This window comes from Penicillium rubens (genome assembly GCF_028828025.1).
Source record: "Penicillium rubens strain IBT 27055 chromosome Unknown utg000003l_segment0_segment0, whole genome shotgun sequence".
Taxonomy (NCBI): domain Eukaryota; kingdom Fungi; phylum Ascomycota; class Eurotiomycetes; order Eurotiales; family Aspergillaceae; genus Penicillium; species Penicillium rubens.
Genome location: NW_026890601.1, coordinates 4,424,838 through 4,451,137, shown reverse-complemented (window position 1 = coordinate 4,451,137; position 26,300 = coordinate 4,424,838). Strand labels below are relative to the sequence as shown.

At 49.3% G+C, this 26,300-nt stretch overlaps 10 protein-coding genes across 10 annotated transcripts; 3 read left to right on the top strand and 7 right to left on the bottom strand.

Moving 5' to 3' along the window:
• Nucleotides 1-282: 282 nt before the first annotated feature.
• Nucleotides 283-2,313, bottom strand: N7525_007903 (MDR family MFS transporter; the record flags this gene model as incomplete). Its single annotated transcript, XM_002568319.1, has 6 exons — nucleotides 283-723; nucleotides 783-943; nucleotides 1,024-1,527; nucleotides 1,587-1,857; nucleotides 1,910-1,988; nucleotides 2,054-2,313. 6 exons carry the CDS (start codon nucleotides 2,311-2,313, stop codon nucleotides 283-285), a joined length of 1,716 nt encoding a protein of 571 aa, XP_002568365.1.
• A 774-nt stretch (nucleotides 2,314-3,087) lies between these two features.
• Nucleotides 3,088-3,320, bottom strand: N7525_007902 (uncharacterized protein; the record flags this gene model as incomplete). The annotated part of the gene is made up of 2 exons (XM_061214246.1): nucleotides 3,088-3,148; nucleotides 3,178-3,320. The coding sequence occupies 2 exons, from the start codon at nucleotides 3,318-3,320 to the stop codon at nucleotides 3,088-3,090; spliced, it is 204 nt and encodes a 67-aa protein (XP_061068677.1).
• A 2,371-nt stretch (nucleotides 3,321-5,691) lies between these two features.
• N7525_007901 (FAD-binding oxidoreductase) lies at nucleotides 5,692-7,438 on the top strand (the record flags this gene model as incomplete). Its single annotated transcript, XM_002568318.1, has 6 exons — nucleotides 5,692-5,948; nucleotides 6,000-6,232; nucleotides 6,281-6,394; nucleotides 6,445-6,811; nucleotides 6,861-7,056; nucleotides 7,112-7,438. The coding sequence occupies 6 exons, from the start codon at nucleotides 5,692-5,694 to the stop codon at nucleotides 7,436-7,438; spliced, it is 1,494 nt and encodes a 497-aa protein (XP_002568364.1).
• A 940-nt stretch (nucleotides 7,439-8,378) lies between these two features.
• On the top strand, nucleotides 8,379-9,086 carry N7525_007900 (uncharacterized protein; the record flags this gene model as incomplete). The annotated part of the gene is made up of 3 exons (XM_002568317.2): nucleotides 8,379-8,540; nucleotides 8,591-8,919; nucleotides 9,002-9,086. 3 exons carry the CDS (start codon nucleotides 8,379-8,381, stop codon nucleotides 9,084-9,086), a joined length of 576 nt encoding a protein of 191 aa, XP_002568363.2.
• Nucleotides 9,087-9,304: 218 nt separating this feature from the next.
• N7525_007899 (MoaD/ThiS family protein) lies at nucleotides 9,305-9,565 on the bottom strand (the record flags this gene model as incomplete). Its single annotated transcript, XM_002568316.1, has 1 exon — nucleotides 9,305-9,565. The coding sequence occupies one exon, from the start codon at nucleotides 9,563-9,565 to the stop codon at nucleotides 9,305-9,307; it is 261 nt and encodes an 86-aa protein (XP_002568362.1).
• Nucleotides 9,566-9,835: 270 nt separating this feature from the next.
• N7525_007898 (cystathionine gamma-synthase) lies at nucleotides 9,836-11,087 on the bottom strand (the record flags this gene model as incomplete). The annotated part of the gene is made up of 2 exons (XM_002568315.1): nucleotides 9,836-10,867; nucleotides 10,926-11,087. The coding sequence occupies 2 exons, from the start codon at nucleotides 11,085-11,087 to the stop codon at nucleotides 9,836-9,838; spliced, it is 1,194 nt and encodes a 397-aa protein (XP_002568361.1).
• Nucleotides 11,088-11,264: 177 nt separating this feature from the next.
• N7525_007897 (uncharacterized protein) lies at nucleotides 11,265-14,003 on the bottom strand (the record flags this gene model as incomplete). The annotated part of the gene is made up of 5 exons (XM_002568314.2): nucleotides 11,265-11,338; nucleotides 11,390-11,736; nucleotides 11,792-11,843; nucleotides 11,891-12,088; nucleotides 12,143-14,003. The coding sequence occupies 5 exons, from the start codon at nucleotides 14,001-14,003 to the stop codon at nucleotides 11,265-11,267; spliced, it is 2,532 nt and encodes an 843-aa protein (XP_002568360.2).
• Nucleotides 14,004-14,080: 77 nt separating this feature from the next.
• N7525_007896 (uncharacterized protein) lies at nucleotides 14,081-14,980 on the bottom strand (the record flags this gene model as incomplete). The annotated part of the gene is made up of 1 exon (XM_061214245.1): nucleotides 14,081-14,980. The coding sequence occupies one exon, from the start codon at nucleotides 14,978-14,980 to the stop codon at nucleotides 14,081-14,083; it is 900 nt and encodes a 299-aa protein (XP_061068676.1).
• Nucleotides 14,981-19,287: 4,307 nt separating this feature from the next.
• On the top strand, nucleotides 19,288-22,730 carry N7525_007895 (uncharacterized protein; the record flags this gene model as incomplete). The annotated part of the gene is made up of 2 exons (XM_002568312.2): nucleotides 19,288-19,883; nucleotides 19,946-22,730. 2 exons carry the CDS (start codon nucleotides 19,288-19,290, stop codon nucleotides 22,728-22,730), a joined length of 3,381 nt encoding a protein of 1,126 aa, XP_002568358.2.
• A 1,594-nt stretch (nucleotides 22,731-24,324) lies between these two features.
• On the bottom strand, nucleotides 24,325-25,997 carry N7525_007894 (cytochrome P450; the record flags this gene model as incomplete). Its single annotated transcript, XM_002568310.1, has 2 exons — nucleotides 24,325-25,811; nucleotides 25,883-25,997. The coding sequence occupies 2 exons, from the start codon at nucleotides 25,995-25,997 to the stop codon at nucleotides 24,325-24,327; spliced, it is 1,602 nt and encodes a 533-aa protein (XP_002568356.1).
• Between the last annotated feature and the right edge of the window lie 303 nt (nucleotides 25,998-26,300).

Here is a 26,300-nt window from a genome sequence, read left to right as displayed (position 1 = left end):
CATTATAGGGAGAGCACTGGGGAAACTACGCATCGTTTTTGCACCTAATTTACGACAGGTGACAAGAATTAGACAAGGCAGTAAGCGAGCAGTGTAAAATATTAAATGGGCAATAAGACTACACACAAGTCTACTCCGAACAGAGGCATTCTTGAATGAAGACAGGTTAGACAACTCTTGCGTGTTGGAAAGAATCAATTATACCCAAAAGTACTACCATATCGGCAGAATATCAATGCAAAGAAGCCCACAGCGATCTCCAGTCCAGTAATAACGAGTGACCTACTCGCCACCCGTCACTACTTCGTCTCTTGTCGATTTATCACCGCCGATGGGAGAATCGTTGGTGATGGCCTGAAGATCCTTGACCTTACGAATATCTTTCCATCCAAGTCCGGGAGAGAATACCAAGACGGCGATGCTGACAGCGATACCAAGGTACATCACGCTGTCGATGCTTTTAGCGTAGGCCGAGAGCACAGCAGTTAGCTGGGATCCTGATACGAGGCCACGGATAGAGCGGACTCCCGCAGTGACGATGGCTTCTGGAGTGTGACCAATTTGTGTAGCACGCTTCTGAAGCTCGTGACGAAGGGTATTGCTGAAAATGGCGTTTGCGGCGATCAGCGAGGTGGAAGCTCCTATGTTTTGCCAAAATATAATAATAGCCATGGCAAGAGGGATCTGCTCCGAAGGCACGAGGTTTTGTATAGCGATGTAGGGCTAAAGTAAAGCCACAGATTAGCGGCTGAGACAATTCTTTTGAAAAATATTGGACTTACAGCTGCGCCCGTGCAACCACTTGCGACACCGTAGAGAATCTGGTATCCGATCCAGCGTGGTGCCGAGGTTGTAGGACTTAGTGTTGACAGGAGTCCGTAACCGATAGCTGATATAGCACCTCCTGCAAGAAGGAATGGAAGATAGTAACCCAAGACGGAGACTAGGATCGCATCGGTGACGGTCAGTTAAAGGGGACCATAAGATGGACCAAAAATAAAAATAACCACCATAGACACTTACTCAGGACTCCCGAGACAATAGTAAATATGACCAAACCGAGCGTGATCGGCAGCATGTGCACTCCGCTCATCAAAGGTGAGTCGTCAAGTATCGCCTGGAAGTAAATTGCAATGTAGAAATCAGCCACAAGTACACTAGACAGGCTGAAGAACATCGTCATTGCAGCTGACCAGATGACTCGGTGTTTGAGCATAGCAAACGGCACCATGGCCTCGTCTCCCTGGTGATACTCCCAGGCTAGAAAGAGGCCAAAGACAACGGCGGAGCCAACCAGCAAACCGATCACAACTGAGCTGTCCCAGGGGTGTTGGTTTCCACCAAACTGGAGCCCTAGGAGAAACATGACAACCGCAGGGCAAATGAGCATAAATCCAACAAGATCAAGAGATTTGATAGCAGTGCCGAGAATCTCTAGAGGGGGACTCTTGGGTTTCTTTTCGGGTATAGTGTTGAATAGAAGGAATCCGCCGACAATAACGCCTAGAGGTAGGTTGATGTAAAAGCCTAACACGAGTTCAAGTCAGCGTCACCGGATTTATGAAATAACAGATGGAAAAACGCACACCACCGCCAGGAGACTTTGGTGGTAAAAGCCCCTCCGATTATGGGCCCTGTCGCAAGACCCAGCTGCCCCATGCCCATATTGAGTCCCATGAAAAGTGCCTGCTTCTTCGTTGGGAGAACGGCTGAGATTGTAGTCACGGCGCCGTTGGCGACTCCAGCAGATCCTGCGCCGGCGATCACACGGCCTATGATGAACATGGGCGACGACTGGGCCGCTCCGCAAATAGCAGAACCAACCTCGAAGATAAAAAAGAATACAAGGAAGCTCCACTGCGTTTTATCAGAATTTGTTTTCAGCGTGGGCCTTGGGAATGTGATGTACCTTTATAGAAAACTGGCTGTAGATTTTGCCGCTTAAAGGTTGGAACGCTGCACTTCCAAGTTGGTAGGCACCGCCATACCTGGGAAGGATGGATCAGTATAAGGAAATGATACCGGCGCTGGAGATGAGCCCCTGTAAACTTACCAACCGACATCTATCAGCGAGTCGAACTGGGAGGTAATGGCTGGGGTGGCCGTGGAAATGACGGCAAGGTCAAGGAAGAATAGGAAATAGGACAGGGTAACCGATGTAAGTATAAGGGTGAGTGGAAGCCCCGTAGGGTAGTTGTATTTGGGTTCATCATCACTAGAGGCACTTTTCTCAGAGCCATCTTGCTTCTCCACCGAGTGGTCCTGCTTAGAATCAAATGAGTTTGTAGCAGGCATGTCCAAGCTGTGGGCCATTGCAAGATGTAAAAGTTGCCCAATATGCTGTCGCTAAAAGATGTGTGGTGCTTGTAATATAACTCTTCGTTGACTACCTGACCATAATATCATTGGAGGATATATAAGAGTGAACATCCTGCATTTATACTCGGAGTATAAAGTAGGACGGAGTCTGACTCCGAAGTCCGGATAGGTCAGGCTTAGGAATCCTGCTTATAATCTGGTTCTGACCACATTTATTCCTGTATAGCAGAACGGATTCTGTTTCCTAAATCCTAGTTTTATCTGCCTCATCTGTCTGTTCCGGTTAGGTTAGGGTCTCTGCAGGGGCGGATTCCGGTCCCCGGTCGGATGCAACTCCATCTGGGTCAAAGGCCTCGTTTTATCAAAATGAGATCGAATTCACAAAAGATTTGCTATATTCTGTCCCACTATAATCCGGAGACTTGGGGTCATAGAGGTCTTTTCTGGCAGCCTGAGCTGCGACCAGAGAGTCGCGCACGTCATGCTATTCCGTGAGGTTGCTAGCAGCAACCTCGAGTACAAGCTCCACAGCAGCTTCTTTCTAGACAGAGACGTCTTTCACCACACGTTCTTCAAGCATGGCCATAGCAAGTCGGCTGCTATGAGTCTCTAGAACCGTACTGTTCTCCAGACAACATACCACTCCATCGAGGGGTCGGGCAACTTTGCAGAGAGCACCACCGCTTACACGCCAGATAGACGTGTAAAAAAACATACCCGCGTCCATACAAGTATGTCCAGCGACCACAACCACAGCAGCATCACTTGTCACGCGACAGGAGCCCTCAGAGCTTCACCACGGCCGAGTATGGCACCACTTTGTGCCGGTCTGCATATGGCTAGTGTAAGCTATTTAACGACAGTGTAAACGAATATTGGCGTGCTAAAGCCTCTGCTTTTTTGTTCTTTAAGAAGCCGTCGGATGTCGTGGGGTCAGTAGCCTCTTTCTCGCCACCATCGCTAGCATTCCCGTCTAGCAGGACTCGGCCGGCACCCTTCATTCGTGTGAACTCGCTATCCCTGTCGGGCCTTTTCTAGGATGTGATGCATCAGGCCAGGATAATTGGCGACTATGCGTTGCGGTTGAGACGCATAGCACTGGAACACCTGTTGGAGACCCTGTTGATTCTCGTAGCCACCACCTATAAGATCAACAAAAGGGTGACCCAGTTTTTGTATAACGGTTATGTCGTCATTAAGCGTTTTTGTAAAAAGCGTTCATAATCGCGGTCTCGATCTGCATACTGTATGTGTGTAGAGTGTGATTCTCCGCATAACAGCATAAAATCCAACATCCAGACTAATCTAATCCGGTAGCCGAGGGATCAACCGTCTTATTTCCCCCGTATTGCATGTTGTAGAAACAACATTGCGTGCAGACTGCCAAGATCCACTAGTCCCCGACACCCAAGCTCTGAACTATTCGAATCCCGGTGAACTCCCGAAGCTGCGTCGGCACTCTTCAAGACAGGGGGTGGGAAGACGTCGGTGATTTGACTCGTGTGATGACCTATGCTTTTTAGCCTATCAGGCTGGTTGTTCTGCACATGATTTATGCATACAGTATATCCATAATTATTGCGCTATATCGCCGCACCTTGCTCTCTTGCCACCTTGCTCTCTTGCTCCGAAAGTACCAACACACGACCTCGAACCTCGTTAACAGACGACTTTCAACATGACAGCGTTGATCCAAGCCCCCCCGCGATCTCCAGTAATTTTTTCTCTAACCGAAAAGATTGGCGAAGATCACTGCGAATCGGCGGGGAAAAAGACGTATTCGTTATCGTTTACGGAGTACATAGAATGGGTTCACCTCGGACCCCGGTTCAAAACGAAGGCATACTTCATATGAATCTAGGACTATTGAGACGTTTGTCGATCTAGGGAAAGTCCACAAAACTTGACATGTCACGAGTATCATTTCCTAATTAGTTTAAGCGAGGCCTGACGGATCTTCAGCATGTCAGGGGCAATCCCCCGCAAATTTTGGCCGTTAGAACTTTGAAGGGTATAGGGCGAGCATAGGGACGGAAGGAAATGAATATAGAAGAAAGAAATAGTGGGGAAAGAATGGAAGAAAGTTATATTAAGAGGTAATAAGGAGAACAATAGTTTAAATAACTTATCTATAATATGTTTTAACTCTTCTATATTAATATGAAACATTCTTTCCCTTCGGACTTTCTAGAACGTATATTGTACGTTTATATGTAAATTATATTACCCCGGTCATTTGCCGTTTTCCGCTTCTTTGGTCGAGATAACCCATGGGTATCTACAACATATATAAAAACGGACCGAGGTACTTTATGACGTTTTAGGAAGTTCCACTTGTCGATCTTTTTTGTCTCACTTGATTTGTGGAATCCAACATGACTTGTTTTCTCGACTGGAATAACAGTTATGCACTTGGTACTTTGCCCCTATTATTGTGCCTGACTTAGTGCCACCAACGTCCCAATAGTGAATTCTGGTTCGTTGTCCAGGAATGACACCGCGGAGTACTCCGTACAGAGTAGTGGCACGTCAACGTCTCTCAGAGGTGATGTGTCGATCACTAGGGCTGATAATTGGAAAAAGGTTATTGCCCCACTCAGTTCATACTATGTACTCCATAGTTATACGGAGTATATTCCACAAGTTTAGCCGATTAACAAGGAGATTTCTCAATTGAGACCCGCTGCTGAACGTCCTGGCCCTATCTGGCTTAATGTGACCAAATATCCGATGTCTATATATATCGAGATCGGCACAAGATAGGCACTCGGCTATGCAAAGTTGAATATGAGCTCAGAACAGTTGACTTGGATGACATGTCCAACACTGACAAGCACAGAGCATCCGAGGTTTTGTGTTTGGCCATTTCACGCTGCCATATGTCTCCGCTACGTCTATGGGGTGTGGAGTGTGCAGCAGCAAACTCCTAACCAAATTTATCCGCCGAGCACGGTTACGAACTCGTCACAAATTAATGTGCAGACCCTGAATTTCTCCGGAGTGGATAAGCAGGTCTTACCCAGTGGAGAACCGCGTGGTTGGCCCCGGCCTGGATGGAATGGAGTCGCTGAACAGTGCTTCTGCGGGTTCTTCTCTTTGCTCTTGCGGCTTGGTTCCCGTTCCTGTTGGGCCCACCATTCAAGAGGAGTGCCCTGAGTGCCTTGAAGAAAGTCCTTCCACTATGGAGTTCTTCCAAGCCGAGGCTATGGAAGGTTATATAAATTAACGCTATGGGCCGCACCGTGGAACTACTATGAAGGCGTATATATCTGTTGGGAACATTTATTCTGACCCTGGATCATCCCCTATTCTTTTCTTTTGTATATTTTTCCAATATTATATCTATTATATTGTCTACTTTCCTTTGACAACATGCTCTCAAGCAACGGATGGCGCGCTCTGGCGCTGTCCCTGGCTCTTGTCCCCCAGGCAATGGCAGATATCTGCGCAACACTCGAGGCCGGCGGTATCGAAATCGAGAGCCGTATTTCATCAGCCTACCAGAGCGATCTGACCGAGTATTGGTCCACGGCATGCGGTGATCTCAAGCCAACATGCATTGCAGCTCCATCCAGTGCAGCGGAGATGGCGCAGGTTATCAAGAACCTGCACGACGTGGAGACTCTCTTGTTCGTTCTTTTCTTACATCAGCATCAATGACGTCGGCTAACCCTCAACAGTGCCATTAAGAGCGGAGGACATAACCCCAACAATGGATTTGCTAGTATCCAGGACGGCTTGCTGGTTTCGACTAAGAACCTGGACCAGGTTGACTATAACCCCGAAGATCATACGGCTGTTATCGGTTCTGGACTTTCATGGGAAGAAGCCCAACAGGGCCTTGCAGGAACCGGTCGGACTATTGTTGGAGGTCGAATGGGAGGAGTTGGTGTCGGTGGATATATGCTCGGAGGTATGTGGTTGAGATATCAACACCGAGTTTATCTCTAACAATTTGTAGGTGGTATGAGTTTCCTGAGTACACAGTACGGCTGGGCTGCGAACAATGTCAAGGACTTCGAAGTTGTCCTGGCCAATGGCAGTATTGTCCACGCAACCGAAACCGAAAACCCAGGTGAATGATACTATACCAACCTTCGAATTGTCGGAACTAACACTCGACAGACCTTTTCATGAGCCTGAAGGGAGGCGGCAACAACTTCGGGGTTGTTACTGCTTACACCATGCAGACTCATCCTCAAGACCACAAGGTCTGGGGTGGCAACTACGTTTACACAGCCGACAAAGCCCCCGAGATTCTCACGGCAGTGCGCAACTTCACCGACGAGTATCCCGATGACAAGGCGGCAATCATCGTGACATTCGAACGCAGTCTGGTGATTGACCTCTGTATTTTGTTCCTCTTCTACGACGGCCCCGAGCCCCCTTCCGGAGTATTTGACGAGTTCACTGCAATTGAACACACCTCAACCACCAAGACCTGGGACACCTACTACGACCTGCTCAACCACAACAACTTCTTCATTCTTCAGTAAGACGAGCAATTCCTAGTCCTGAGTCGCTTGCTAACTGGCTACTAGGGGACAACGTTACAACATCGCCACCGAAACCACCCCCCTTCCCAACAAAACCGTGGGAACTGCCCCGCTCGAGGAGTACTATGAGCATTTCCGCGACGTGACCGGGTCGGTACTAGAAGTGGCCGGAATACTAGGCTCGATTGCCTTCCAGCCTTTGCCCAAGACGTTCTCTCAGAAGGCCAAGGACCGTGGTGGAGTAAGCATTCCTAATGAAAGAAAAAGGGGAGATCATATTACTAACAAACCCCCAGGACCTCCTCGACATTCCCTCCGATCAACCGTACATTGTCATTGAGCTGAACTTCTCCTACGGCCTATCAGTCGACGACAGCAAGGTTGACGCAGCTACCGTCCAACTCTACCAGGGAATGGGCAACCTAGTCCAGAAGAACATCGACGAGGGTCTTCTTCCCGACGTGTATCGACCATTGTTTATGAACGACGCGTACTACCGCCAGGATTACTGGGGCCGTATTAGCCCTGAGTCCAAGGCGCTCGCTCTGAAGACGAGAAAGGCGTATGATCCCGAAGGGTTCTTCCAGACGCGGACTAGTGGAGGCTGGAGGCTGAAGGACTAAAGGACCCGATCTAGATGCATTGGATATATCTATCTCGTCTATAATTGGACTTACCAAGACCTAATCAATTCGTTTTAATTATTGGCTCGAGAAGAAAAGTGTTGAGAGTAGATGGGTCAGCGATCCGCCCATGATATATTCGGTAGTATGACTTCTTCCTGTTGCTCAGATCCCTACCACGCGGCTCAAAAAAATATAAATGAAAACACCCTTGCTGAAAATGAGGCTAGATGCAACGCCCTGAAACTTGATCTACTCTGCATTTCCCATCCTAGTCAATAATTAGATCAAAAATAGGCGCCTGCTTCAGATCCGCAGACGCTTAAGGAACGGGTGGCTGACAGCGACCCGCGGCGAGTTAGGGTTTTCTTCCAAGCGCCAGGGTGGATTCACCAATCGGACCTATATTGTATATATTATTATATTATTGTAGTATTCTTCCAATAGTATATCCTCTTTAGTAAGGAGCTATGAGATCGCATACTATCTTAAGCTACCATTCATGCCGATCGCTGTATAGAGCTCAATGAAAGCCGATCCAATTGAGTACGGCGCTCCAATCTGTAACACATAAAGACATAGCCCGGGGAAAGCCGAGAGAGTCTAGATTTGATGCTAATTTAATCTGGTCTAGACTGTCTAGGCGTCGGACAATTGATGTCTTTAAGAGTCTTTGTTGATGTCTATATAAAGAGCCGGAACCAGGTCTTCAATCCAACAATCAGTTTCACTTTCTTTCAGACACTCCCGTTGTTCTTGGGTCTTTTCTGTTATCTTCTAGTCGTTCAAAGCCTTTCATTTCACATATATCTACCCCATCGTTGCTCGAATACTATCCCCGACTCATCCCATCCACTCTCGATCCAACGGCATATACGCAACCAGCCTGACCACCATTCCTTACTTCAATTCAGTCATTTTAACCAATTCCAATCCCAAAATGTTTCCCCGCTACGGTGCCCTCGGCGCAACCTTCCAACTATCCCGCCTCTTCCAAGCCTGCTCCCTAATCGCCATAATCGGCATGACAGCCAAATTCATCAGCGTAATAATAAACAACAACGCCACACCCCCAAACATCCTAATCGGAACGATCAGCGTGGTAAGTCCAAGTCCCCTCCTACCTAGTCAAACCCACTAACAATCCCACAGACCTGCATCGCAGCAATCTACTGCATAATCACCGCAATCCTCTACATAGACGATATCCTCCCATTCCTCGCCTGCGCAGTTCTCGACACACTGCTTTTGATCGCGCTGATCGTCGTCACCGTCATCGTCGGCAAGCCGCTCTCATACTTGAAGTGCACGGCGCTGGCCGATCTGGGAGATAAGGACGCGACGTCGTATGCGTTTGCGTCTCGACTTTCGAGTTATATTGCCAGCGTCAGTGGGAGGATTGATTATGTTTCGTGGATTGGGGCTTCCAAAGCGATTTGTGTCGAGACGAAGGCTATTTGGGGGTTGAGTATTGGACTATGGTGAGTTCTTTCTTTTCCTTCTTAGGTTTTTCATTTGCGTTCTTTCTTGGGACTTTACTGACTTCGATTTGGTATTTGGTAGTATTCTCTTTTTCTTCTCTGTTATTTGCAATGTCTGTTTGTGGCTGCAGAAGAAGAAGGCTCTTGCTGTGAAGAGTATGGAGTAATGGATGAGGTTCATGGGATTATATGGGATATATAGGGATCTGGAAAGTTATGAGTTTGGATGAGTTGGATTGTTTCTGTCTTATGATTATTCTTATGACGCGTGCCTTAATAACCCATTTCAGATGAAATCAAATCAACCAAGTACTCGATAATCCAAGAGACCAATCAAGATAAAGACTTATAAAGTACATCCAACGCAATGGAAATCCTCATATGTCTACCCCGAACTCACAGGCGGAATAACAGCCACCTCACCCCCAGCCTGGATAACGACCTCCCCGTCCTCCTCGGCATCAACATACTCCCCATTCAGGCTAACACCACAAGTAGACAGGACTTTTGGAACAATGCCAGGGTATCGCTGCTCGAGTTCGCCAAACAGAGCGGATAGTTTCAGCGGCGCGGGGAGTGATTCTGTGTTTTTGGAGGTGTATTGGGATGCTGTGGCGAAGTAGTGGATTGTGAATGTTTCCGGCATGATGGGTATTGAGTGTAATTGAGGGAGAGAATTGACTGAATGACTGAAATGACTGAAATGACAGTGGAAGAGGTGGTTGCAAAGTGAAGAAGTATACGGAGTCCTCCGTAGGAAGATAGCAGATTAGATGACCAATAGAATTGTTCAATGCGGGGTAAATAAGATAAAAGAAGACCTGGAGGGAATCCAAGTTGTTCACAGGTATATAAATTGTATACTTCGCTATAATAAAAGATATAATGCATTCTATGTAGTTCATAATCTCCAAATCTACTTGGCAAGCTCACGGAATGCCCTCGCCATATCAGCCTTCAAATCCTCCCAATTCTCCAACCCAATACTAATCCTCAACAACCTCCGATCAACTGTGGCATCCGTCATAGTCCTCCATTCAATAAGCGTCTCAACACCGCCCAGACTAGTAGCATGCTGGAAGAAATGCAATTTACTCGGCAACTCCCGAGCAAAGCGCATCTCCTTCATAACAATAGAGAAAACAGGTCCGAACCCATTAGGCATTTGCTTCTTCAACCAGTCACCCTCGACCTTCTGCAGACTAGCATGGAGGACCTCACCGAGAACAGCCTGGACAGCCGCCTCGTCGCTGTCAGGCGCGGGGTTAGGCACATGGAGAGCAGCATCAAGCCAGGAGATGAGACGGGCGGCATTCTCGCTCTGACGCTGAACACGAATCTCCAAAGTGCGCAGACTGCGGACGCCCAGCCAGCCCTCCATGCTACCCATGACGGTTCCGATAAAGAGACGGTCGGATTTGAGCTGGGCGGCCCAGTCGTCGCGGTTCGTGGCGAGGACACCACACAGCATATCGCTGTGGCCACCGAAGTACTTGGTGCCTGAGTGCATGACGATATCTGCGCCGAACTGGAATGGCTCTTGGAGGCCTGGTGGGGCGAAGGTGCTGTCGACGATGAGGTATGCGCCGCGGGCGTGGGCTTTAGCGGCGTAGGACGCAATGTCGAAGGCGGTGCCTTGGGGGTTGACGGGTGTTTCGAGGAGGATTACGTCGCCTTTTTCAAGTTGGTTCGGTGGGCAGTCGAGGGGGAGCTTTTGGAGGCCTGTTAGGCGGGTGAAGAGGGCGATGACGCCATGACAGCCGTGGTAGCCATCGCCGACGGAGATGCGGCGGGGGTTGAGCAAGGTCAGGGCGCCATGCAAGGCCGACAGCCCGGAGGAGTAGCTTATAACTTGGCCGTGGAGGAGGGAGGAGAGGATTGCTTCGAAGCGGGTAGGATTGGGTGCGGACATGCGCGAGTAGATGTGGGAGGTTGGATCAAAGTCGGACTACAATGGATCCGTATGTTAGGTTACGGGGCATAGAACTGCGAGTCAAGATGCATACAGGGGTGGCATCGGCAGCCGGTACTAGCTGGCTTGGATCCTTGGAATAACGAAACGTAGTAGAGAGATGCATAGGAGGAGCAACATCAGTAACAAGGTTCAGGGCATCATCGGCATGCAAGGAGCGCGTGGATGCGCCAATGGCTTCGCTAGAATGCGACATGATAAAAGATGCTATGTTTGGTTCTTGAATTGTATGCACAGAAAAGGGGCCCGTCAAAGCAAAAGTTATAATACACCGGAAAATGCGGGATCCGATCTCGGGGGAGGGGAAGGAGGGGGAAATCACGTAATGGGTCACGTGTAGGACATATCACGGGGAAGAGGAAGAACAACCGCGTTATCGACGGATGGAGCCCATGCGAGATGGCTCTCGCACTGATCCAGGAAGAGCTGCCTTGAAGCTTGCGCGTGCTGTCGAACAAAGTTAGCAAAAGAAAAATACAAGCTAGATATATAACTCACAAGCCTCTGTATCGAACGTAATGGTGAGATCGTCATGTTCGATGGGATACTCGGGCATATCGAGGCACACAAAGTTGGAAGCTGGATTATCGTCCTTCTTAGGTAGTGCAAACTTGGCGTCTACCATACGAATGCCGAACTTGCCGGACCGCCCAAAGGATTCCATGATATCAGTACCCTTAAGAACAAAGTTCATACATGTGCCATGCTGGAAGTCTCCAAAGAAAGCAAGCATTTGAACAACTTTCTCTTGTCGTACAATCTGGACCCGTGCCACCGCAGCTTCCCATTTCTTATAAATGGGAACCATACTCCGTCGGCGGGAGATAGTGAACGATGTAGCCATACTAGTCTGATTAGCAAAGTCTTGACCAAAAGGCTAGATGGGCATGATAGACTCACCCATCGTAAAGCACCTGGAAGCCAGTAACAGCTGCTTCGAAGGCATGAAGATCTAGGATGCAATTAGCAAAGCAAACAAAATGTCAGAACACGACATACCCTCCATGGTGGGGAAATCCAGCCGGCGGATCATGGGCTTCGCCGTAATCTTCTCAAGGAAGCCGGTTAACTGTCCAGGCAGTTCAGGGCGGACGAGGTTATCCGCAAGCGAAAGGGTCAGATCTTGCTGCGCGGAGCGGAACAAGCTCATGCTCGTCTTGCTTTGGACGTCCAAGCCGATTTTCAATTCACCAGGTCCTGAGCAGAAATTAGCAACTCATTTCGAGGCGAGAGGAGATAGAGAAACCCCACCTAAGTTGATGCGATCCGTGACAGATCCCCATTCAGTGGCGATAAAGGCCCTCAAATGTTCCGATAGAATAGTCGGTCCATAACCATGGTCAACGTAAGCATGCTTTTGATCAATAACGGACACGCTTCCGGCGGGGAACTGGAGGTGTTTGACTGCCGGCTGGCCGGTAAATGGATCTTCGGGCTGTTCAATGCAATAAGACTGGATGGCGAATTCGGGCGACTTGACCTCTCCCTCTCGTGGAATCATGCCTAGCAGCACGGAGTGGATTTTCGTACGCTCAGCCACCTCATGGAAAGTCATCAACATGGATCTCGTACGGCCGTCCTCGGTCACCTTGAGGAGAAGAGCGGGAGCACCATCCTCTCCTCGCAAGAGACCAAACACTATCGGTGAGCCGTTGCCCAAAGTATGGCGAATGCTGCTCAAAGTCTTGACCTTCGGGCTGGTCAGGACAGCTAGTCGGAATCCCCGATGCGCATTGCGAGTACCAGTGCCTTCTGTCACGGTGACAGATCTCTCGAACAAACGAATACGGCATCTTTCTGTAGGGTCTGGAGGGAATGCCTTGGGTGTGCCCGGATCCATATATTGGAAAACCTTGAGAGTATTCTCAAATACCACAGTCTCGCCTGCCTCCGGATGGAGACTGTTCTCCGACTTCTGAGTATATTTCACGATATTCCAAAGGGTCTTGAAATCCTCTTCCTTAAACATGACGTCCAACTCGAATCCTCGGGGGAGCTTGACTCGCATAGAATGGGACCGGACTTGCCAATCCACATCCTCCCAAGTCGGGCCCTGCTTGCGATCGGACTGAATCAAGATGTTGACAAGTTGACTTTGGCTAGTGATTGCCGCAAAGACATACCAATCTGCCCGTTCGCGGACGATGGTCAACGCGCAAGGCATGGCATATTGCTGCTGCCCATCATCATCGCTGGAGCTGACGCAGACCTGCACGAACATGCTACCATAGCTGAAATATCGATTTGTGTCACCCAAAGGCATCATGTGCACCAAACTTGGTGTCTTACCCGCGTTATCTGCCAACATTGATCTCGTTGCTGCGCCAGATAAGACTGCTGAGACGTCGGGCGCATAGAAAGGGTAACGCAGCCAGATGCTAGTATCCAGCTGGGTGGGAGAGCCTTCGTCCGAGACAACCACGGCGAGGATGTTGTTACGTTTCATGGACATGGACAGCGACCGGAGGTGATTGATGAGAGTTTGATGTATTCCCAGAAGTTCAGCCAACTCCTTGTCGCCGGTGGTACTCGCAACGGCCAGTAGGGCGTCAACGCCCATAGCGCCGTATCGAGAGACTTCACGATGACTGGGCACGATATTTTCATTTATCCATAATGCCTTTCCAAGATCGACCACAGCTTGCTTGGCGTAGGCAGGTGGCAGTGTCGAGCGGGAACGAGCATATGCTTCTAATCGCGTCTTCCCTCGCAAAAACCACCAGACCGCAGCCCGAATCCATTCTGCTAGCGATGTTTCTACCAATGGCTTAACATCCTCTGCTGCGAATTTAATAGAACTCTCATATCGTGCATTGTACTCTTTGAATTCAGAAAATGCGGTGTCGCCAACTTGGTTGGCAATGTTTCGAAGAGAGAATTTAGGGGGTTGGGCGCCGCGTGGGGGCTCTTGGCCTTCGCGGCTGGGAGGTGACACCAAGTTTGATGCAGGCAGGTCCTGGGGTGGCGGTTTCGCCTGTGTTGGTGAGGCCTTGCCGGGGCTACCTGGGATGAGATTTGTGGGCATTCGTGGGTCAATAGGACTGAGATTCGCAGGTGCGCGTTGCGTTGAAGGGCTTGGGGGGTTCCGAATGGAATCGACAATCGACCGCATTGACAGAGAAATTGACGGCGCATGCGGAAGTCCCGCCGTTGAGCCAGTTTCTTTGACCAACCCAGGATTGTAAGCTTTTATGGGCGATTCCGGGCTGGGAGGGCTGGGGGAGTCGAGACATCATCGTCTTCAGCGCCAGGAGACAAGGCATCTTCCTCATAACGATGATGCAATGCACGCCCTTCTTCCGCTTCCATCTTGTCGCGGACGCGTTGTGCGAATGAACTCGCCTCGGTATCGCCACGGAATGACAATCGAGAACCGCTGTCACTGGAAGGCAAGGCGCTCAGGAAGTCTACGTCCTGTGGATTTTGCATCAGCGGGGGTTTCCAGTCCGATCTATCACGCAGAGGCGAATAAGCCGCCTGTCCCGATCGCGCATCGCCATCGCCCAGCGATGTGTCCAGTCGGAGATTTGGCAGATGTGATCGCGAAGGGTCCGAGAGAGGCGTAGGGATATTGGCCGACTCGGTTCCTCTGCTGCCCGACCTTTCACGAGCCCGCGAGATCTCAATTGTTGGCGATTCCGTCTCATCGCCTCCTTCGCCAATCACTTCCGGGGTTCGAGGGCTGAAGCCCACCCGCAGCCCTTTGCCTTTGCGCCCAGTAGGCTTGGCAGAGGCAGGAGGGGCAGGTACGGTATGAGATTGGTCTGAGAAGTCGAAAGGGACATAGTTCTCGTTAGGCAAGACTGGCGCTGGCGCTGATGCTGGCTTGGAGGGAGGGTATCCGGAGATGTCTTGTGAGGAAGGAAAGCGGTGGGCAGCAACGGTTTGTGGAGGAATGTGTCTTGAGTCGATAGCCGGGGGGGTTGGAGCTGACTCTGGGGCGCGAGAGCTCAAGAAGTCCGCGATTTCTTGATGTTGATGCGACGCAGATTTGTTCTTATCCTTGGAGAATAGTTTACTTTTCCAGTGGGGTTTTTTCGCGGGTTTGGCCTGCTCGGGCAAAAAGGAGAACGGGTCATCGGTAGACATGACAGGAAAGGATTGCGAGTAGACGCAGTCCACATCGCACTCAAATCACACACACCAAGCAGTGAAATATCCCCTCCCCCTAGGTGTTGAAGGATCGACAGGGGGTTTAGGCCTGATAAGAATTGGGGTCGAATAGCGGGGGAAGGGGAGAAGAGAGATCAAGAGGGGGTATAAGAGGAGTGGAAGTGAATTGTTTAAGGTCAAGTGTCGGATGTCTCAAAATGGTCCCAAGTGTCAAGTGTCAAGTGTCGGAGAGGAAGGAGGGGTGGAATCGAAGCGCCCGTGCTCCAACTATCCCAAGATTAGCGCCTTCAAAAATCCAAATAAAAAGCAACTCAAAAGCAACTAAAAAGCAAATACTTACGGAGGGCTCCGTACGGGAGTACAGAGATTAAATTGGTAAAGTAGCTGGACCAGCAGCCTGAGACAGATGGAGAGAAATGAAAGAAGGTACAGACATTATCAGGGGGGAAGAAACCCTGGAGATACTCCGCAGGTACCAATTGCCGCAGTGGGGGGGCTTTTTCTGTGGAGCTATTGTATATAGCGAATATGCGAACATGCGAATATTAATAGGGACGTTCATGTATAAATAGGTCTATTAAGACACATTAGAGACATTTACTAAGTATTTAATAGGGACATGTGCTACAATTCCATATCTATAAGTCTTATTTATACCATCCCACATACCTCAAACACCCAACGCCTTTTCAAGCCACCAAGGGCTATATATATCCAATCAGCATTGACAACCCGCTCGTCTCAAACTGAAACTCCACTAAGCCCAATCGGAACGACGGACCCGCCGCTGACGAGTATTGAGAAGATCAAAGATATTCCTACGGAGTAAATCACACCATTGTTACAGATATCACCATATGATTTGATAGCATATATGTACCTAGGTATGATCTCCTGTCTTGTATTTCTAGTAAATAATGCTAGTAAAAGTCATTCCTAAACCATATCTCACATAAGTACGTCTAGGGGCACTCTTAGCGCAAATTTGAGACTAATCTAGTTAATGGAACCCTGGATTTATTGGTTCGTTAATATGTCCTAACCCTCGTGGCTTTCTCTCCAGGTTGGAGGCGTGGCTGAAATGCGTATTCCTCAATTTGGCATTTGACCAAGTGCCATTATCGGCTTCCCCGTTTCGTCATCCCGTTCTGGCATGCAAGGTCCCTCTTTTTGTCGAGTCTCTAATTTGCTACTCCCAACACCCAGATATCCGTACATATGATCTCAAATGGCTGCAGATTCCTGCAACCTGCGGGTATAATGCAATGTCCTTTGCTTGTCACCGCCATATGTCTTGCTTTATCAACGAGTATCTCCTTCCTCGATTAATCTTCAGAGCGCTTATGCTGACTCCGGACATCATTTAACAGAAGCCCACATATGCGTAGAATAAAGAGTAAAATATATATAAGAGCAGTAGCGCGAACCACCCAGCATATAGATAACTAATGTCCGTGAGCCCTAGCGTTCATACGGATTAGCTACCTAGGCACATACACCCCGAAGTAGATCATCCCGCCGGGACCTCGGGAGGTCACATAACTGTTTACTCGCTATACAATCTTCCAAGGTTACCTAGGTACCTAGGTAAGGCTTGGTTAGTGGAGCTTCTAGTTAAGGAATAAATAAAGTACGTCAAATCTCATTTCTATAGTTAGCGTGTAGGCACGTGATTCAGCACTAACTAGCAGTCAAAGGTATATAACTATACAAGGAGACTACTCAAAAATACCAATAAAGAGACATTTAAGAAGACTGCCGGAGAAGACTACCTAGGAAACCACTAAGATGGCCACATAAGCGGCCGACTATATATTCTTATGGCAGTATGCTTAAAAGGGAGGCGGTATATAGTTAGGGCGAGGTACAAAGGTTTAGCCCAATGATTTTGGAGGTCCCACTGTAAACAGGTGGTAAGTGGCTTAGTACTCCAAAATCCGGGGTCTACAACATATAATGTTGAGCTCATAGAAGGGGGGCCCTTGCAGTAAACCACAAAAGGTATCAAGTCCCAGCCAGACTGAGGTCTACATTAATCGATTCATAGGTAACTCCTACACAAGCCTTCTATATTTAATTTCTGTTGTGTCGAGCCGATAGTAAACTTGGAATATCCCCGTTTGACAAGCTATGTAGCGTATATTATCAACATCAACCGAGTCTTCCCAAATTTTTAACTCGGGTGTCTGAGTACTACTAGGTAGTATTGGGATCATGAAGCATGATATAATACAGTATTGTAGAATCGTATGAGAACTATGGAAAGGAGGAGAAAGGAACCTTGACTGTAAGTCCTATTATAGTGGGACATCAGGTGACCTTGAAGAAATCCATAGACGTATTCAAACCCCAGGAAGGGTATTAGATCGTTTGAAGCTATCTAGTCAGATTCGCCGTAGGCCTGTCTATACTAAGTCTACTATTTACTCAAGTAGTATCTGGAAGAAAATTCGAGTCTTCATCTATCCTGTGGGCTCTAATAGCAGCATTCTCAATAGCAGCATTCTCTTCTTGCAGTAGCGGTAAGACCTGCTGAGCTGTTACAGCCAAAGACCCACAGAGACAGTAAAAGTTACATCCTGCAAGGCCATGGGCAGGCGCACAGCAGCCTGGTTAGACGCCGAAACAAACAACTTTTAGCATTTACCAGCTAGGAACAACGTTAGATTCGGAACTGATAATTGGACATGATACTGATATGTGAACGGCACCACTGTTGAAGATCTAAGACAACAATGAAGGAATCTTGTTTGAACCAGGACAATTCGATGAGGACAGAGAGGCAGTTGAGTGTACGGGATTCCGCGAGGACTTCGCGATTTTTGCTTGATGGAGCTAGGTTGGTTCAGGATTAGACTTGGATGAAATGAGAGTTAAACAAGGAACTCAATGTGGCGTTAACCTTTTCGTTAGTATGTTTACGTCGCTAAGGAAGTGAGACATTGGGCTATCCAAGATAGCCCTACTCCGTACCGAATACATATCGGATATTCCACGACTGAAATTCCAAGTTTCTAGAAGAGTATGTATGTCGTAACAATCCCGAGGTGAATGCACACAACTACGGAGACAACCGGGATTTGAACAAGAAGTATCCATCCTGGAGACCTATATACGAGCAGAGCCTGACGCCACCGTACTTGTCTCACCAGAACACCTCCATTGCTGAACCCCCCAGTGGAGTTAGACAGCTAATGCAGGGCACTGGATTCTGAAAGTTTGGGCATTATCTGCACCTTTGTTGTCACCCAACTGATCCCCCGATTGGTCAGAGGAGATACCGGCCAGCCCTGGAGGTTCACCCCGTTTTGTGGTAATGTGGCACATCCCAACCTCCTCACCACCCGAGCCAATATCACAAGGAAGCTTCCAAAGCCATAGTTCCACGGCATAGCCGATGCAAGGTCTTGCCGAATCTGATCGGCAATAAAGCGTTGAGCTTCGGGCATGACGGGGTCACCGATCATCAAGTGAGACAGTAATCCACCTTGAGCGACTATTTAGAGTCGGTAGTCGGTGAAGACACGTGAGGGTGAATGGCTCGGAAACACATACAACATAATGATTATAAGATAAAGACATAAGGACAGGTATTGCTCCTCCTAATTGAAGACGACATTCTATCTATATGATAACACAACAGTATATTGGTGTCGAGACTCAAGAGTGTCAGATTATTTGTTTCCGTGGAGGTTCGGGTCCAGCCGACAGAGTGGATGCAATGACGGTGGGATTGGAAATAGTAAAAAAAAAAGAAGAGGAAATTTCTATTTTATGACATGTATTTTGTTGATATGATTTGAAAAGAAGAAAATAGTCCTCCGTATAACTAGTTACCTAGGTAGTTAGCCTATTATTAGCATAGTCGAGTAGTCAGCCGTCAAACTCCACCTGTGGCAGGGCCAGACCAAACAAGGCGCAGCAACAACAACAGACCAGCCCACTGCAAAAATTAACTCTTCTCCCTCGGGTTCTGCTCTGACTTCGACCTCCCCATCATCCTCCCGGGATATGCCGCGTTTGACGAGTTAGCGACTTACAGCACACGCAGATTTACGTACCTCCAGGCACCGGCCTAACGTCGAAACCCCCCAACCCCATCACGCGAGATTTCATTCCTGGTCTATTCCCTGCGAGATCTTTTTTTTATCAATCTCAAGTGACTATCGATTCTGGGAAGGGGTGCGCACGGTAGACGAGACCCCAACACCGACCCATTGTCAACACAACGTGGATTCGATCATCTACGCCGGGGGTTGACCTCCCCGAGGAGGTCATCCCGGATGCCCGAAGCGGACATGTACGACTCGGGGGAGATCGAGCCGAATGAACATTCATCCTCTCGACGGAAAGAAACCAGGTGGTCGCGACGCAGTGGATTACACATTTTGCAAGGTCGGCCATGGCGTGACACTTCGAAACGCCGAGCACAACCATGGAGCCCCGTGTGGTGGATTGCACTGCTTTGCTTAGTGAGCTTTGCATCGCCAGCCGCTGCTGTTCTATTGGACTATGAAAATTGTCTATCGAAAACCATCCTCGAGTCCGACCCCCTACAACTTCAATTCGTTCCCACCAACGTGTCCGTCAAATTCAACCTTACCAACCCTCTACACCCGCTCGCCGTCACGGTATATGGCAATGTGTCGGGAACTGTGTCACGGACCGCTAACTACCCGGCACCGGATTCCTCCGTCTGGACAAATCCCAATTGGACCGATGGGAAGATTGAGGATGTGAGCAGTACCAACAACCTGTACAGCACGCTGTTGACGGATCTCAATGTGCTCAGCTTCACGCCTTTCCACAATGCCTCTCGTTTTCGTGACGCACTCACGCAAGGTACCCTCCCGTTGGGTCCGGTCTTTGATTACAACCTGTGAGCTATTCCCCGAATTAAAAGCTCTCTTTGATTTTAACTGATCCGTTTCTTCTATGCAGGAGTGATTTGGCGACATTACGAGCCTTCTCTATTCAACATGATATGCTTTCAACATACCGTTTCGGAACGATCACACCGTTATTGACACTCCGCTCTGGAGATGCATCCGCAGTTCAGCTTGCCTGTGTTTCAGTGAGGGCCACACCGGACTTCGGAACGTCACTTAAAAATGCTATCGCCTACGTGCCTCTTGTCGTTTTGGTACTTGTGGGGATTGCGACCATCGCTGCCGCCATGTATAGCCCTTGGGGCACAACTGATCTGTTTCGGTGGACAAGCAACTACGGCCGCGATGAGGATGTTCTACGGCTGGTCACTCCTGGATTTGCAGATTGCCTGCAATATCTTCAATTTGTGGTCTTGACGGGTTCGCTTTCTTTGGATTACCCAGGGTTCTTCCAGCCTGCAGTGAGCCAAGGTGCATGGTCAACTCTCATGTTCAACCAGAGTTTCGTGAGCACTGAAAAGGGCCGTGATCCCGTTGTCGATGGTGTATATGCCGTCAATGGAACTTATGGCCTTGACCGATTGAACCACTTGGTTGGTATGTCCTCGTCCCAGGATATCTGGCCCGGTATGATAATATGGGTGCTCGTAATCCTGGCCTGTGTGACCGTGCTGTTCCAGGTCGCATTCGCGCTTCGATGGCTGTACCGTGAATTGGCGAACAACACCGACCAGGATCTGCGTGCCAGAAACATGCCGTTTACCATGGGCAACCTCATTCGCATTGTCTTCAATTTCCTTCTCCTGCCAATCGTTTCCCTTTCCTTCTTTCAGCTGGTTCTTGCTCGCCAATCAACTGCTTACTGTGTTGCTTTGGCAGCTGTGGTGCTTGTTCTTATCGCATGCTTTTCCATATGGGTCATCCGAGTGATTCTTACCACCAGACCCAAGGCTCACCTTTTCGATGATCTTCCTACGGTGCTATTGTATGGGCCGCTATATAACACATACTGTGACGATGCAGCGGCCTTCGGTATCGTTCCAATTGTCTTGAACATCGCTCGCGGGATAGCTATTGGTGCTTTGCAGCCATCTGGCATCGCTCAGGTGGTGATGCTCGCCATTTGCGAAGTTGTCTCCGTACTAACCCTGCTGGCTTTCCGACCTTTCTCAGGACCGACTCACATGAACTTGTACCACTGCATCTTCTCTATCGTGCGCTTCTTGACAGTTATCTTGAGCGTAATCTTTGTGCCGTCATTGACAGTTTCGGATGCGGCACGAGGCTGGATCGGATATCTGATCCTTGTGTTACACGCCATGGTTCTCGTCTTCGGGTTCTTCCTCAATGCGATGCAAACATTGATCGAGGTCCTGGCAAGACTGGCTGGTGCGGGCGGTGCCACTCGTGGTGGCTTGACCAAGGTGCTTGGTATGCGACAGCTCTCCAGGCGCACTCCGCGGCGTGATCTTACTCGCCAGAGTATGGGCTCGGAGGCTGCTATGCTCGGCCATGTTGACGACCGTATGTCTTCTCAGTTTGATGGATCGCGTCCCCGCAGCCTCTCTGGGAGCTCTGGTCTGCTCCTGAATCGTGCTGCAGTCAGTGATGGCAGGGCCAGTGCTATCTATGACTATCCTAGTTCGCAAGGTGGCACACACAGTCGTGCCGCTAGTGGAGGATTCCCCACACCTACCTCAACCGCCTATCAAGGAGCCGGCTTCCCTAGCTCGCCCACCAGCGGTACGATGATGGGAATGAACCCTCGCGATCCCTATTATCGACCACCCCGTCCCGGGCGAAGAACACCACCGGGGAGTGCTGCCCTGGAGAAAGGGAAGAGTCCGTCACGCGGCTTCTTGAGATCGAAATCAAGCCGCCGAGCAGTGAATACCGAAGACGACCTGGGAGATGGTACCATGTCTGGCCGGGCCACACCCGTTCCAGCATATCTAGCAGCCCCGAAGGATGACATGGAGCTCGATGCCCCACGCAAGCCGAAGGATTATGCTGTTCGCGAGGTTGATTTCTACTACGGTGTCCGAGGCCCACCGCTCTCCCACAGCGGCACCCGCAAGTTGAAAACTGGGCCGGCAGATCCCACAGGCCCAGTCTCGTCTGCGACAGGTTGGTTCCGAAGCTTGCTCCAAGGGAAGACCAAAGACAACGCGAAAGGATTTGAGGTGGTCCGAAGTGCTCGTGCTCCTCCTCCTGGTCTATTCCCGCGTGGGGGCGACTATAATGATAATTATCAGGATGATACAGGCATGCCATCCGCCAGCCATTCTCGGAATGTGTCTACCAGCAATGTTCCTTATAGGGATTCAGATAACGACCACGACCTGGAACGGTCAAGTGATTCGCGGCCACCAGTACTGCCACAACTTAATACGGCAGTTGGCGGTGGCATTGAGTTGCCCAGTCGAACGGGCTCTCGCCACACACAGGCGCCTGGTGAACAAGGTGCGGGTGAAACAGCCGCTGGCCTTCCAGTTGTGACTGAGACCTTGTCGCGCAACTCTGAGACAGGACAGCACTCTGTGCACTCTGTGCACCATCTCCAACCAGAAGGCTCCGCCACTGCCCGCCTACCCTTTAGCGGAAGTAGCTCACCATCTCGCGAACGAGGTCTGTCTATGACCTCTACTTCAAGGTCAAGGTCCAACGCCTCGAGCCAGCAGACGGGCCCTCGAGCGGAACGGCCCTCGAGTATGGGCTATGTACCCCAACATCGCGCACACGACCACATCCACGAGGCGAGCCCGGATGAGCCGTCATTCACAGGCAGCTCAGCAGAACTTGTCGACGAATCTGCGCTGGGCGGGCACGAACGCTAAAAATATGACAAAAGGCAGCCACATGTATTTTGAACCAGTATATTCCTCTTCTTCTTCGATATCTACCTCTCTATCTCTGTCTCTGTTCCTGTCGATGGATCCCCCCCCTCCCACTTATTTCCCATTTACCTCTATTGATATCGTACCACCTCTCCTCCCGGAAATACTGGCGAATTGATGCCACTATCACGAATTTCCTTGATTTCTGTCTATCTCTTGCTTTACGTGCCTACCCAAAATCGCTGCGACGGTGTTTTATCGCTGATCCCGAGGTACATCTAATGGGGAGTGAGCTCATTGGCTTCTTATCTTTCTGGCTGTCGCTGAACCCAGGCCACATGCTGTTTTCTTTTTGGAGGTCTGCTTTTTTCTGTATCTGTCTCTCTTCGATCTTCTTGTATCAATCTTAGGACACACTAGTACCAAGATCATAATTAATAAGGGTTGTTCATTGCTGTTTCTTAGCCGTGACCTTAATGTCTCTGTCTACAGTGAGCCTGGTGTGTCCCCAGAGGCTCTACGTTTTCCTATGACCAACGTGATAGATCAGGATGTGTCTGGATTCTGCAAGAACTAACTACATGTAGGTAGGAAGTAAAGAATACGCAAATGACTAGGACGGCGGAATTCCCGATTGTCTGTGACCTGCCAGATCTACAAGCAAAGCACGAGCAAAGCAAGAGAGTGCATTTGATTCAAGATACTAAAGACAGGGAAGGAAGGAAGGTGGAGAGGAAAGAAAGATGGGGGGGGGGATATTGGTGGCAAGCGCGACTTGAGTCGAGCCGTCTGCTATTGCCGTCACCACTGTTGGCTGATCCGGATCGGTGCCCATGTTTGGGGTAGCGCCAGCGCAAGTATTTGTTGTTCAAGCTGGTCATTGGGACATTGACATTGTGTCATACTGGGGTATGGCCTCCATTAGGCTATACACATTAACCGTGGTTTTTGTGTTGGTCGAGTGGAATAATGCCGTATTTTATTCCAACACATTGCCCAGTACTTCCCTCCATACATTGTATGATTCTGGTGTTCTTTTCTCCCAGACATGTCGAATGTGGTCTGAGACCAGTCACCTCTTCTTCCTTGATGTCTTCTTTGGTGTCTCTCTTGATAGTGCAAACCGTGCGAGACCCTTGCCTTTTCGTTGTCGGCATCTGGTTTGCGAGTAGCGCCACCGCTGATCGTGTGTGTCGTTTTCCTGCGTCAACAGGAATAGTGGTAGCGGGTAAACAGAGAACAGCGAGAAAGATAACCAGACTATGGTTGTTGAAGAGTAGCTGTTGGTATAGTTGCTCAAGGTATGGGGGAGGTAGTAATATAAAGGGGTCAACGTAGTAGGGTTTAGGTGAATAGGAGCAAGGTCGGAGCAAAGTGAGAGCAAGTGAGAGCAAGTGAGAGCGATATATAGGATGAGAATACTATAGATATTGGAGAGACGACAGGAAGGCAGTCATATAGTGCGATGTAACAGAATCTGGGTGAGTGAAACCGGTGTGAAGATAAAGACTACAATTGTTGAAGAGCCAACCTCAATAAAAGGGGTACTCAAAGGATGTGGAAGGGCATTAACATAAATCGTCTAGATGATATCTCAAGCTTCACCAGCACCCAAATCACGACGCCAAATTTTCACCGGCATTTCACCCAAAATCAAATTCATCGTCTCCAACCGCTTCAATTCCCAACCCGGGTAAGACAGAGCAAAGTCATAACGATGTACCATAGACGCAACAGCCTTAGTCTGCTCCAGGTACGAGATATTCCGACCAATACAAGACCGAGCACCGGCAGAGAAGGCAATCAAGTACGGCTGCAACGCCTTGCCTTCTTCTCCGAGCCATCTCTCAGGAATATACTGGTCTGCGTTGGGGAACACACTCTCGTCACGGTGTGCTACTAGAGCAGACATGCTCACGGTGGTATTACCAGCAACCCATTCCCCGAGAATGTTCGTGCCTTCGGCTGGAGTCTCACGCGGAAGACCGTGGGAAGTCGGGGGGAAGATTCGTAGGGACTCATCCAAGCATGCTCGAAGGTAGGGAAGATGCTTAACTTTGTCGTAATCAGCCACAACCTCGTCTTCGTCCAGAACCGCGTCAAGCTCCTCGCGGAGCTTGGCTAAGGTTCGGGGGTTGCGGATGAGTTGGTACATGACGTTGGCGATGGCAACAGCCGTAGTCACACTACCAGCGTTCATCATGATGTTGCACTCGGCAACGACCTCGCCCCATTCGAGGTTCTTGGCGTTTCCATTCTTATCTTCCATGAGAGCCTGGAAGAAGTCCTCGAGTTTCTCACCGGCTTCATAACGTCGTAGCCTTTCATTGCCGCGTCGCCACATAATGTTCTCCCAGTTGTCGGCGGATGTTTGCATTCGACCGAAGAATGGAATAACGTTGACTAACTTGTTGACAATTGGATACCACTCATAGTTCCAGACGATGAGGGATTGCTTTCGAGCAGTCGGGTAGAGGGCCTCGCGCAAGTTGGTCTCATAAGTAGAGCCATCTTTCCTCTCGGCAATGCAAAGATCAGTCCCGGAATCCAAGAAACCCAGCTTCTCCGAGAGACCAATATCGGCGATTGCATCAAGGGTGAAGAAGTTGGTCCAGGCTCGGAGGTCAAGCGTGAGGTCTTTCTGGTCGGGTGCGGTTTTCCCAGACGCTACCTCCGCAGAGGCAGGCGTGGTGCAGACTTTGTCAAAATGCTTGAACATTCTTTGGACCTTGTCGGTCACTTTGTATTCCCATGTCTCCAGGTTCTTGAGCGCATATGCAGCAGAGAGGATCTTGCGCTTTCGGGCATGGTCAGGCTTATCTACAACATCGGCCAGATTGTAGTGGGTTCCAGAGGTAACCACATATGAGGGATCCTTGAGACACTTGGTGTTGTGGCCATAGATGTCCTTGATGGCCCTGACATCGCCATAAGACAGCTGGTTGGGGCCTGTTCGAATGACGGGGTTCTTCTTGTGTAATTCGGACAATTCCATTGAACGGAAACCCCGCGAAGCCATGATCATGAATGGAACTGCTGAGAATCCGGAGAAGGGTGTGAGATTTGGGTATCTCCTTAAGCCTGAATGAACGGGTCAGCAGTTGCCCTGATATTGTTCAACCAGAGGATTGGGCTGATCTCCTAGCAAATACCTTTTGGATCCCGGAGATATTCAATGTAGGGAATCACGAGAAAATATCCTAGAAGGAACAAGCCTAGCCCAGCTGCATAGGGGGCAGCTGAGAAGGCTGATAATACAGTGATCATGTTGTGTGGAAGGTAATAGGTTGAACTGGAATGATAGACTGTGCAAGGCAGTGAAATGCCGCGTCCAGACGCAACAAGTCCTTCTCCAAATTAGTTCGTCTTGTTGAGTGAAAGAGATTTGGGAAAGTGAGAATGCTTGGGCTGCTGGTAGGGCAGGATGGCACTGGTTTAAGTATCATTCTCCCACATGTCTTAGTGGCATCATCCAGCACAATGGATATCTTCATCTGGTACCCCATATTGGCCTCAAGGTTCAAAGTGCAGATCAGCAAATCCAAGCATCCAATAACCATTTCTGCCTTG